The sequence below is a fragment of the Perca flavescens genome, chromosome 13 (genome assembly GCF_004354835.1).
Source record: "Perca flavescens isolate YP-PL-M2 chromosome 13, PFLA_1.0, whole genome shotgun sequence".
NCBI classification, from domain to species: domain Eukaryota; kingdom Metazoa; phylum Chordata; class Actinopteri; order Perciformes; family Percidae; genus Perca; species Perca flavescens.
The window spans coordinates 12980156-12993441 of record NC_041343.1 but is presented as its reverse complement, the minus strand read 5'-3'; the positions used below and the strand labels follow the sequence as shown (position 1 = coordinate 12993441).

At 40.3% G+C, this 13286-nt stretch overlaps 1 protein-coding gene across 5 annotated transcripts; it reads left to right on the top strand.

The window, feature by feature from the left end:
- The first annotated feature begins 255 nt into the window (after positions 1–255).
- pafah1b2 (platelet-activating factor acetylhydrolase 1b, catalytic subunit 2) lies at positions 256–5625 on the top strand. 5 transcript variants are annotated; one of them, XM_028595491.1, is made up of 6 exons: positions 256–325; positions 1567–1648; positions 2749–2838; positions 3144–3260; positions 3730–3852; positions 4595–5625. In XM_028595491.1, the coding sequence occupies exons 1-6, from the start codon at positions 309–311 to the stop codon at positions 4871–4873; spliced, it is 708 nt and encodes a 235-aa protein (XP_028451292.1). In that variant the 5' UTR covers positions 256–308; the 3' UTR covers positions 4874–5625. The 5 variants fall into 5 exon arrangements, with proteins under 5 accessions (XP_028451292.1, XP_028451293.1, XP_028451295.1 ...); XM_028595492.1 differs by having other exon boundaries at positions 270–365; XM_028595494.1 differs by having other exon boundaries at positions 281–403.
- The last annotated feature ends 7661 nt before the right edge of the window (positions 5626–13286 follow it).

Genomic DNA, 13286 nt, shown 5'->3' with positions numbered 1-13286 from the left:
ACAAACAACCATGTTCACATATTTTTAGCATATAAAACTGTTAATATTGATCATAAAATGTAGAGTAGATATGATCTGTAATTTAAGGGTGTTGATGAGAAGATGACTCATTTCTTTTGTTTGTACTTTAAAACATAGCCTACATTATTCCATTCAAATGTCAACACCTAGAAAACCTGTGTTTTCTACAGTAAAGGAATGCAGCATTTGATTTAACGTGACCATGATGCATTGCGATCAGCTGACACAGCTTTAAATACTGTCTATGGACACAGCGGGCTCGGATCAGAGATGGGCATGGAGGAAAGATGAGCCCCGAGTGGAAGTGAGAATTTTAGTCATACAGCAAAGATGTCGGCAGTGCTGTACGTTGTCTAACTTAAAGATACAGTCCCACTCATAGGTATCTTTCTCCATAACTGGTGATCCAAAGCCTACTGAAATTATCTCAAATAACGGAGAATAATTTCGGTGTTTAGGAATTCGAAGTAAAATGCTGTACAGTTTGTCGCATTTCAAACCAGCCATCCCCCGTGATTCATTGCGGGACTAGTTGTTTAGGATTTTTTCCCCCTGTGGTTGACCTCTCAATAACCTGCATCAATTAGCAACACAAGATCTAAGTGTTTTGGTTTTAGGTTACAGACGGTTAGCTTATGGCATTGAGATGTTTGGGAATTTATGCAACCAGTGAGGAATGGCTACCCGACAGGCGACTCTCAGGGTAAAATATTCCCAATCATATGGCTAGTCTCGCTTGTCTGACCCAGAGTTATAGAGAAAGACAATTTTTTTCAAATGTCTCTCTCTACGGCTCTGGCCAGACCTATCTCCACAGCGCTGCGGAGTAGCTAGCGATAGGTAATCTGGTTAGCTCACTGCTGTGCTCTCCAACGGTGTTACGGTTAATGGTAGCAGATCGGCTATCACCTCCTAAAGACTCTCTGTAGTTTGCCTTCTTGACACACCTTTTGTTGTCTCGTCGTCTAGCTAGTGTCGGCTAACGGTTGCTAGCGAGCATCACCCGCTTCGACTACCCGCCAGCGGTGAAGTAAAGTTGGGGCAAAATAGTTACTCTGAAGCAGAGGGAGCCGAGAAGTGACGGCCCACACCCTGCCAGGTAGCTAGTTGGTCTTGTCAATTAAGAAAAAAAAATAATTACTGAAAATGTTCATGTTAACTACGGGCGTGTCAAACGTTAGCTAGCGTTAGCTAGCTAGCTAGTATCAGCGATGTAGCCACAACAGCAGGCTAGCTAACAAGCTAACGTCAGATGAGCAGAAACCAAACGCTAGCGGGTTAATGCGATATGCTCTGTGATCCATAAGCATTGAAAGCGAAAGCAGCATCTATCCGTATTAGGCCAGTCTGTCTGCCGCTGAAACGTTAAGCTGCTGCATCACAGCAATGGTTTCTGCAAGCTGGTGCTGATGCTGTCCTCTTTATACCATATGACCAACCAAAACAATTTGAACCATTCCTCTTTTCATGAGAAGCGCCATGTCTCTATCTAGCTAACGTGATATATACTATTCATGTGTGAATACGTGGTGGTGTCTCCTGTAGGATGAGTGGTGATGACTTGAACCCAGCTGCTGTGGCTCAGCCAGTAGAGGATGCACAAGGAGATGACCGTTGGATGTCACAGGTCGGTGTATTTGATTGTTAGTGTAGGAAACATTCACTCTTTATCCCCATATATCGTTTATGTTCGTCATGTATAATGCATTTCACCCTCTGGGTGATTTACATAATTTCTCTTATTCCTGGGCTTATGCTTTTTCATGGAATTAGCTTGACAACAGTGAAATGCACATTTTAAATTCTCTCTCTCTCTCTCTCTTTGTGTGTGTGTGTGTGCATATATATATATATATATATATATATATATATATATATATATATATTATAGTTAACAGAACCTTAGATGGAATATTTAGTGTTATAGTTTCTAAATTCTGCATGCTTTACGTTAGGTGTCTCTATATTAAGCTCTCAATGCAACATACAATAAACAGACACATCCTTCCGTGACTGTTTGACTCTGCCCACTCTAATATCATACATAATAAACATTAAAGTGCCGTTAGTGTCGTATAGAGTAAGTCACTCATGTACGCTCAAGTTATTGAAATGTAAATCCCGCCACTTTCTTAGAATTCATGACTTTATTCTTCATGCTTTATTTGTCCATCTGCCCCTAATTACGACACATTTTATGAGGCAGCAACTACCATTGATGTTCATGATTGTGCTGTGATGCAGAGGCTAGATCTGCACAATAGCAAGAGAAACTGTGATGATATTCTCAATAATATTGTGGGGTAAAGGTTCATGTAAATGGTAATCATTATATTAGTTAGGGGTTATGATCTGACACAAAAAAAAGCATGCTCATAAATTGTAACTATTCCCAAGACTAGTATTTCTTTCAGAGCACCACTTTAGCCAGCTTGTGTAGTGGCACCTCCTGGGAGGTCTATGCAAGGTTAATCCTCAAAAGCTAATAGGACTGAGACAGTCTGCTTTCATCTGACTCTGAAGGCTAACAAGTATTATCCTGATTTAAAGACTCATCGAAACACAAAAATCTGACTCAAATGCCTAATATGTAAATGATTAAATTGTGTTTTCTGTAATTGAAAAATATAATTTTTCTTTCATTTTATCTATCCTATCTTTCACATTTATGCACTACATCACAAGCTCTGTTGTGACGAGGCTTTTTTTTTTTTTTTTTTTTTACAGCACACAAGATTTGTGCAGGAGTGTAAGGATGCCGAACCAGATGTGCTTTTTGTGGGGGACTCTATGGTACAGCTAATGCAGCAGTTTGAGGTGAGACAAGATGTTTATCTTTGTAAACCTGGTCATATGACTGCTCACATGGCACTAGCATCCTCATTTCTTTTTTTCAAAATTTCAATATTTTCACAAATGAATCTACTCTAGATAAACAGTGTCAATGTACATACATTCATGTTGCTTCACTACTATTCCCACGTTGGTACGCATATCATTGTAATGCATCCTGTACTGGTCGGCGTGCTTTGCTTAGCTCAGCTTCTATAAGTTATTTGAAGTTAGTCACCAGAGTAAGAAATTCTCATATGAAATGCAGATTTCTGGTTTCCTGTCCACAGGTCTGGAGGGAGTTATTCTCTCCTCTTCATGCACTCAACTTTGGAATTGCAGGGGACACCACCTGTAATGTGCTGTGGAGGCTGCAGAATGGAGAGCTGGAGAACATCTGTCCCAAGGTGAGACGAGTCTGCTAAGATCTTCAGAGAAAGACAGTTTATCGTCCAGCAAAATTTGTTATTGTGACAGGCCTAGTCACCGTGAGATAGCTTTCCGTAGCACGCAAAGTCCAGCCATCAGTCGTTAGTGAAACGGAGGGTGCAGCTGACAACTCCTGCTCCATCAACGTCCGTGTTTGGTTGTATATTGAAGGGACAGATTAGTAGCCCTGTTAAAGAAACGCGTATCTAACAGTAGTTCCGCATTACATTAATTAATTTGCATGCAAGTTTTATTTATTTTTATACCATGTATTCTCCATGTAAATTCATGTACCAAACCAAGATGCCTGTACCGGTTCGGTTAAATATGAATACATGTACCGTTCCACCCCTAGTTATTACTGTGTACCATGCTTTAATCACACTTCTGGAGCTTAAAATGAGGTCAGTGAAAGTAAACGAAGCGTCTGTCTGTGGTCTTTTCCAGGTGGTGGTGTTGTGGGTAGGAACCAACAATCACGAACACACAGCAGAGCAAGTTGCAGGAGGAATTCTTGCAATTGCGCAGCTGCTCACCTCCCGCCTCCCCAAGGCAAAGATAGTTGTACTGGTAAGTAGTTGGTTGAATCTCTTGTCTAATGTTGCACCTAGTTTGGTATGTTGTCATTTGACATTTAGTTTACTATGTGGTCTTATTTTCTCTCTGCAGTTGTCACATTGAAACAAAGGATATTTTTCTATTTGAACTTTGGTTCAATATTTGGTATATATTTAGCGTTGTGCAAATGTGATGAACATCGCAGGATATAGAAAAAAAAACAACCGTACTTGATGTGCAAACCAGTTGGTGTTGGTCGCCTTAACACGTCGCAGCTTTCAAATGTTATTTCTTCTCTCCGTTAAGGAACATGCAGGTACCAGTCAAAAGAACAAGCAGCTGAATTGTCTCCCATAAATAAGAAATGTAGTGTATGTATATCAAATATTTGTTTTTTGGGGGGGGGGCATTTTTTTTCCCCTTTTATTAGATAGTGGCAGTGGATAGACAGGAAAGGTGGGAGAGAGATGGGGGATGACACGCAGCAAAGGGCCGCAGGTCGGACTAGAACCCGGGCCGCTGGAAAGGACTCAGCCTACATGGGGCGCACGCTCCCACTGGGTGAGCTAGAGGTCGCCCCATGTATATCAAGTATTGAGTGTCTGTTTATCAGGTAGTTCAGCGAGCCTTGCAGACTATCCTTGACCCAATTGGAAATGCTAACGATAGGCCAGTTTTAACCAACTAAACTATGAAGGTTTGACTCTCAACACATGGACCTTTTTAATAAATGAGAAATGGTTGTGGCCCTCAGGGTTTGTTGCCTCGAGGGGAGCGACCCAACCCACTGAGGGAGAAGAACATGGCGGTTAACGGGTACCTGCGCTCCTGGCTGCCTCGTCTGGGCCGCGCTCAACTCCTAGATGTCAGCGGGGATTTCGTTCACTCGGATGGAGCCATCAGCCTACAGGACATGTTTGACTTCCTCCATCTGACGCCGACAGGCTACCGCACCATGGCAAAGCCCCTCAGTGACCTGCTGCTTCAGATCCTGGAGGAAACGCCAGAGGAGAGACAGGTGTCGCCTATTTGAGGGCTGTGGCCTAGCAGCACATTTATCCAGAGGTATGTCTCACCTGCTGCTGTGGGAGACGGGGGAGACATGTCCCTGGTATCTAGAGGAGGAAGGGCTCTCTCATAGGGGGAAATAGGCACCCTGATGTGAGTGGGCCCAGGAAGGGGGTGTGGGATCACATTCGTGAGCGGAGGGTTGGGTGTGGAGAGGTGCTAAAGAGGGAGAGAGACCTCACTACAGATGTAGACACTGTGATTTCAGTAGTAACCTCTATTGCAAAATGATTTACCAAGGTTACTGAGATCATGTGGTACTTATTCATTTTGGCCTGTGGAGAAAACAAGTGTTTCCCTCTGACCTGTGCCACGGAGATGTGATACAAATCTAAAAAAGTCCAGTGCACAACATACTCCCTGTAGGCAGAACATTATCCAAAATGTTATAATGTTATGAGTCTGACCAGTAGGCTGCAGAGCAGTGGTTCCCAACCTAGGGGTCAAGGTGTTGCAAGATCATTTAAGGGAAAATATGGAACAACATATTTGTTTCTTTTTTTCTGACATTTCTCTAATTTGTTCTTCTTTTTTTCTTGCAAAACACTAAATACTTTCACCTCTTCAGGCCAAATAGAAACAATCTGAGAAGTTAAAATCACTCTTTGGTGTGGCATTGTTTCCTGTAAAGTAGAGCTGTGCAATATGGAGAAAATCAAATATTCCGATATTGTAGTGTTGACAATTGGTGCTTTCACAAAATATGCACACGATGAGATTTTTGATAAATAATCATCAGTTATGTTGATATAATAACTATGTTGGTTAGGGTTAGTAATGGAACAGCTAGAACAGTCTGGTGTGTTCAGAAAATTACATCACTCTACTGTAATGCAGCCTTTAAAACCAGGAAAAGACAACACTTGTGTCATATCAGGATATTACGATATCCAAAATTTAAGACAATATCTAGCCTCATATATCGATATATTGCCCAGCCCTACTGTAAAGGTCCACTAGTCAAAAAGGTTAGGAACCACTGCTACAGAGGGGCTACTGCTGAGATGTACACTATTTAGAGTTTTGTCTGTCCAGTTCTTTATTTGTAAATACTCTGCATAACAAGGAGCACTTAGTCTGCTAAATGTTCACTTTTGATCTTGTGTGTAATAACCAATTAGATGTCTTTTGAAACTGTTAATATAAAATAGATCAGTGTATATCCAGAGAGTTAGCTACTTTCCCGCAGACCACACGTACAGCTGATCACTACTTCATTCCTGTGTCACCTAAAAACCATCACTGAACTAAATGTTCAACTCTAACCTGATTTCGGTGTTCGCTGCATGCATGTTTTTAAGACGAGCCTCCGCTGTGGTGTAGAGTCGACCAACGCTTCTCTATTAAGTCAGTGAATATCAAGTCAAAATCATGTGTTCATAAATATTTATTATTGATGTGAGGCTGTTGAATCTACTTGTCTGATAATCTACATAGGTCTTCCAAACACCGCCAATTCTGCTTATGTGCAAAACTTCTGTCACCCGGCAAGTGTATTTACGTTTTACTTTTAGAATAAAATTTCACCATTTTGGTCCAGATAAATCTACTGTGACATTTGATTTTAATGTGGAGTAGGTTACACAGTGTTTTGTGTTGCTAGACGAAGACCTGCCAGCTTTTTAAATTGTGCTCCTAATGACTTCTTGACTGTGTCCTCGGTATCTGTTAAAGGACATTTTTGAAAAGAAATTTCAGTGATATTGTGTGTGCACTGTTTTTTTTTTTTTTAGTAGCTTTGCAGTGCAATAATGCACTTGGTTTTATTTATTTTTACAACAAAGTACAGTTGTCACATCAGCTCCAGTCCTCCTGCTTTCACATCACATTCTTAATCATAACACGGCTTTTCCCTTTTCTGTGTCTGTATCTCACACTAATCCATACAGATATTAACAGTCTGACACTTTGACTAGCACAGGCTCTCTCTCCCTCTCCCTTCTAAATACATGGTAATACAGTATTTTCTCTTCGAAGCACCTCTTTACTGCTCTCCCTGTTGTATTTGTTGTCGACTCTCACCCAGCCCTGCCACCCTGGGCCCTGACATCTCTACATGGTGTAGTTCCTGAATATTTTGTTAGGAATGAAAAGTACTAGCCACACGAATAAGCTACCTAACACAGCTATGCTGAATATTGTCACGCTAAATGCTAAAAAGCAATCGCAGTTCATGCAAAAGAAAAAACATTAGTCTGTGAGTTCTACTGTAGCTGTTTCTTCATGGCTAGGTTCTGTTTGAATTGTGGCTGAGAGTCCCAAGCATCAAATTATCCGGCATTACTGCTGTCTTAAGCTCTGCACATTTGCCTGCTGTGTTAAATATAGTGTATGTTTGTGTGCCTTAAGTGTTCATGGGAACGGCTGTGTACAGTATGTCTGGTCCTGGATTGTGTTAGTTGGAAGTATGAGTGTCTAGAAATGGCCCCAGTTGTATATAAGACGTGAAGCTTGAGGAAATGATGTTTGAAGGGGTTTCAGGCTGTGTTTGGTGCCATGCAGCATTTGCACTGTTTTGGCTTGTTGTGACATTATTGAGATAAAGCATTCCAATAAAAAAAAAACAACCAACAAAAACAAGGATTTCATGTGTTGAGTGATCTTTTCTATTTTTGGTCATCATCCGAAGCTGTCACTTGTGATTAGTGATGGTTTTTGAATTTGAAAGAAAAAGATAGGATGCACAAATCTCAGTTGTGGTTCTGAAATCAGAAAGTGTGATTTGCAGTTTGTTACACGCTCACCAGCAGAGGGAACCATTTTATCAGACAACTAGATTGAGGACAACGACACTAACAAGGCCCGCTGTTCGTTCCACGCCTCCTCTTCTTTCAGCCAGAGTTCCTTATTGCCTAATTCATTTGCTTTCACTAAGTTTATCTCTATTGGAATAATTCACCAACAGCCCTCAGAGATGATGTAAACTTGTGTTAAAACGTCCTCATTAAACATGTAGTTAGGCGTGCTGCATGCTGGAGTGCATGTGATTGCTGGCAAGTTGTAAAATACCTAGTTAATAAACCATTTGCTCACTCTTGATGTTGCTCTCATTCATTTTAACTGTGACCCAAAACTGTCCCAGTGTAGCTAAAATAGTCCATCTGGAGGCCCTTACTGCAGACTGTTGACTCTGAGTGGGAAGTTTGAAGCGCTTGAAACACATTGAACTCAGCCCAAAAGGAAAAGACATAAAGTAATAAGTGTGTGGGATGCTGGATTCACATTATGAGTTAATGTGTCTGACACAGGAATGCTTGAGGAATTAAAGCTGGAGTTGCGATGCTGTAAAAATCAAGGAAGGTAAACACTGTATGTCCCAAAAATCTGCATTACGTGAAATGGTAAAAAGAAAAATGTTAAAAGGCACTTTCCTGTGAGACCATAAAACGGGAAATAAAAATAGACCCTTTCTCCACAGCTTGTACATTTATCTGAATCGTATATGTTTAGACTGCCAGTGATCCAAATCTAAATATGCACTTAATGTTTTTAAAAGTCTTAAAACTGGCCATGGTGACTGTAGATAAATATTTCTCTTCTTTGTCTATCAACACACAGTTTGAAAAAGGGAAGTGATAACTTTCTTATCCCAACAGGCATTAACAAAGACTTGAGGCGGCACCGGCCAGTTAGCTACACCCTGATAAAATCTATATTTGGCCTTGTGTGTTGGTCCTGCTCTATTGACCTGTTTTAAAAGTAGGCTTTAGTTCATTATTAACAAGCTGGGCAGGCATCTGTAACACAACTTCTCAAGGACCTGTATGAACAGCGAAGGCAAGAGGAAAACATTAAATCCCGATAAGCTACATGTTCTCACCTATCAAAACGTTACTTTATGTATGAACCTGTGGGGTCAGGGTTTGTAATATGCTGCAGAATGTGATAAATGGTGCAGTGGTTACAACATGCATCTGAGACCTATATGTTATCTGCAGCAGACAGTAAAGGTTTTATAGTGTGTCTAATAACAGCACAGGGACTCAGCAGGGACACGGATCCTATATTAAAATGCCTTCACATTTACCACTTCAGAAATAACACATGGTATTAAGCATTTGTTCCAGAGCGAAAAACAAGTTAAAACGGTCCACATTATCTGAATAGCTGTACACAATGCTGGTGTACTGTTGATTTTCTTCTTTGACTCAATGTCCTCTGTGATAATATATCCCAGAAAATCAAATTTACTTCTTTGAAAATAAGTGGCTTAGCCGTCTGAATTAGTCAAATTTCACTCATGGTGTTCAGTTTCTCATGATGCATTTTTGTATGATTTCCTTTTAGATGTCATGATTACATAAATGAGCGATGTAAGTGCATATTTGTGCCAGTGCCGTGCTGTGACCCTTGTGATGTCGTATTTCTTGGTCAAAAGTTAAAATAAATCCATCACGTTTTAATTTCACAATCGGATTATAGAATTTCAGAGGAAATGAAATACAGAAGTTATCATTAAGGAAGCAGAAGAAGTAGAAAAACTCCTGATTAAATGTTGTCCTTTTTATGCTTGGCAGCAGAGCAATTATTTGACATCAGAAATCTGCATTTGCTTTGGTTTTATAAGGTGTTACAAATGTGCCTTGCATGTGTAGTAACCAGTATCAGCCAGGTGAGGGCCCTCATGAGCACAGTGCAATGCAGTAAAATAGATTAAATTTTTGTCTATTTGATTTTAGTTTTGATATAAACAGTATATGATAGAGTGAAACCTCAAGTAGATTTTACAAGGCACACTCTCAGGCACTCACAGTAACCTATTGCATGGAGTCATGAGTTTTGTGAATCATTGCACTCTTATATTCAGAATAATAACATTTTTATAAAGTTTGTCTTATTTTTTTTTTTTACTTGTGTCTGACAGAGGCATTTTCATAAATCATTATCGAGAATGTTATCCGGCCCGTGGTTTTACATGACTCCGACCCGACACGAGGATATGTATTTATAAAAAAAAAGGCCACATTACTTTCACTGAGGAACTCCTTCTCGACTGCAAAAAGCACTTTGCAGCTTCACTGCAGCAGATAAGGACCGTCATGATTGGTTGATTAGTTGATAAATTGCAGCACAAAGTGGAATGAAAACGTGTGTTTTGGCAAGTTACAGAAAACCTTAAAAAAAACTGGTTTAAAGCAAGGCAGCATTTCCTCGAGGTGAGGATTGAAGTGAATATTTAACTGTACGTTCTGAGCTTTTAGCTTGTCACACTGCCTTAACAACTTTGTCCTCCTTTTATGACGTTTCAATGGAGGCTTCAGAGCTCAATATTTGGACTCAAACCAACAGTTTCGATGGGAAACCTCTGCGTCTTGACTCAGATTACCCACCGTTTACACCCGATACTCCTGTGACCTACCCTTTTTCACCCTTTTATCATTCAATGCAGCCACAGAAAGTGCCAACGACGCATGCAAGTCACACCACTGCACCTTCTTCTGTGGTTCCTGGATCAACCATATTCATGCCTGTGAGTCATTTACACACACTATTCAGTCTTTATGTTAACCTCAGCCTTGTGGCACCTTTTTTTTTTTATCGTATCTGATGTGACATCCATGCTTAGCCTGTCTCCAAACCTGCTGTCTCCAGCAGAGTGCTTCTCTGTTTCAGTTGCTTGTCACCGTTTTGAAAACCTCACTATATATACATAGCGGATCTTCACCGGAAATTACACCTCTATGAAACTGCATAGGAAGGCAAATGAGCAGTGCTTATAATACAGTACAAGCGATCTGGTGCATAATTTGCCACTAGAGCTGCCAAAAGACCAGTTTTTACCTGCATTGAGGCTTGTGTAACACCATACGTCACAGTGCATAAGAATTCCAGAGGGTCTTTCTATTCTGTGACAAGGTCATCGAAATTCATTTACACCCATTGATTCTAGATAATTGCCTTGGTCCTAAAGCTAATTTAGCAGGTATCAGGACAGGTTCAGCCTGTCCTATTTACTTCTTCAGCCTTTCACCCAGGGCAATCCTTTCTTGACTACTGCCTTTTGTGGCGTCACTTAATGATCTTGGACTGACATCACCCTGCTGCATACAAACCAAAGCCTAACGTTGTATTTGCTGTCAATAAATGCCTGCATGTTTGGTGTTTGAATGTTGTTCATAGCTAAATACTCAGTAGAACAAGCTGCCCTATTCTAGGTCCACAACCAATCGCTGTGTCTTAACCAGGCTGTTTTTCTCAGCAGGATTTAAACTGCTACAAAACGGTTTTCTTACATTCCACAACACATCACTTGTCCTCCCCCTTTTTTTATTTTTAAAATTTTTTATTATTCTAATTTTAATTGAGTTTATGTACAAGCATTGTGACTTTTGAAAAGGGGGTGTCAGCCATAGCTTCAGGCCTCGCATCTCTTCCTGACATTTCATACAAACCATACATGCCTACAAAGAAAATTCCCTTCTCATCTATGGAAATACGGCTATTGTAAGACAAGATAAGTATTGTCAAAATGAAATAGGTGTTTCTTAAGATTTGTGACATTCAACACTCTGAACAAATTGATCAGTCTTTGTGCCTGAAACGGGTGTACGAATGAGGCTGTATAAGAAGAAGTTACTAATGCTGCCACTGGCTTTCCACCCACTAACCCTGCCAGTAACAACAAATCCTCCAAATAAACAACCACACTTGTCCATACCCTCTAGAACAACACATAGAAGCACTATCTTATGTGACGCCATCATCAGCCGTTTGTCACTTGAATGTGAACGTGTCCTTCTGGAGCACTTGCTGAAATGACTGATGCTGTCGTTCTTCTTGGGAGGACAGTCTCACTGGTAATGTTGCGCGTTAAGCCAAAAGCACCGCTGCCAGGGCAAGAGCTTTTTCCACTACATCAGTGTCCTTACCCAACTTTACTAGCTGTAGCATTAGTTCTAGCCTGATAATCAGACTGAAAGGTCATTTCATTTACTTGAGTCTTGAGGTCTGGACCAGGCTATTTTAGTTTATCTTGACTGGTTCAAATCAATTTGGGCCTTAAACTATACCACATTACTTTGTAGGATGGCTCAAAAGGCCCATTATGTGCCTGCTATTATACATACATTGGTAGAAAAATGCACTTTTCCTGTACCTGTGTTTTTAAGTGTGAAACATTGTATCCTTCCTTTTGAGACACAAGTGAAAACTAATTTATAGCCTTGCACAGTGAAGAATGTGCTACAATCAGCTACCCCATTCACGTTTTCACAGACAGGATTCAAATTGGCATCTCTCCAGTCACAAGGCCACTTCTTTAACCTCAAGGCTAATCGTCGCCCCTGTTATGCCCCTGTATGGAAGCAACGTGCATTCCGCTGCAGTGAGGCCAGCGGTGTGTTGGTGTTTCCACGCTTTCATTAAAACCTTGATGGAATGAAAGAAAAAATAGATCCTGTGTCAAAAAGGCCGGGCGCCACAGGGCTGCTAAAAAATTTGCTGTAGAAATGTTTAAAACATCGAGACTGTGAGGTAAAGATTAAAAAGCACATAGTGAGAGGTTTGTTTTAGCTTGTTTGGGGAATATTTCGGATGTGTTTTTCAGTCTCATTGATTTTAGCTGCTTACCACAGTTCATCAGTTCAAAGTCCCGTGGTGTCCAATTTGAGGTAGAAATGAGGCAGTTACACAACCTCATTCCTCAAAGTAAAAAAATACACGCACAGTATTTTACTAAGTAGCTCATTTCAGTGCTTTATAAAGTTAAGTACTGTGATCAAGGATACCTGCATTTAAAAAAAGGATAATTGTAGATGTCTTCTCTCAAGTCTCAAATGATCAATTAAACCTTAACTAGTCACCATTCATGATTCAAAAATGAATCATTAGCAAGTTCCACTTTCCTACAGTGTAACAAACAATAGCTGATAACATTGTATAGTCAGCGAGTATATTATGTATGCTTAAGGTTGTTAGCTCAGTTCATCAATAAATGATTAAGTAACATCAGTGCAACAGTGCTCCTGACTCAATGAATGATAAAGGAGTCATATCTCTCACCACATCAGCTTTTATCTCTTCAGTGATGAAAGGTGATAAAACTACAGTGTAATGCATTTCTGAAATTTGTTTCCCTGATACCATGATTCCTCTAATGATAACAAAGCACTTAATGATTATTAAACACCAATACAAACCAAAAATATAATGAATCATTTAAAGATGCCATATTATGCTCATTTTCAGGTTCATACTTGTATTTTTGGGTTTCTAGAACAGAAAACAATTTTTCTCATACTGTCTGTCTGAAATGTTCCGTTTTAGCACCTGTCTCTTTAAACCCCAAAAAGGATTGGTCAGTGTTTACAGGTCTTCCGCATCTGCGTTCTCTGAGTTTCTGCACCGTCATTGCAGCCGGGGAATGACTGTAACGGCAC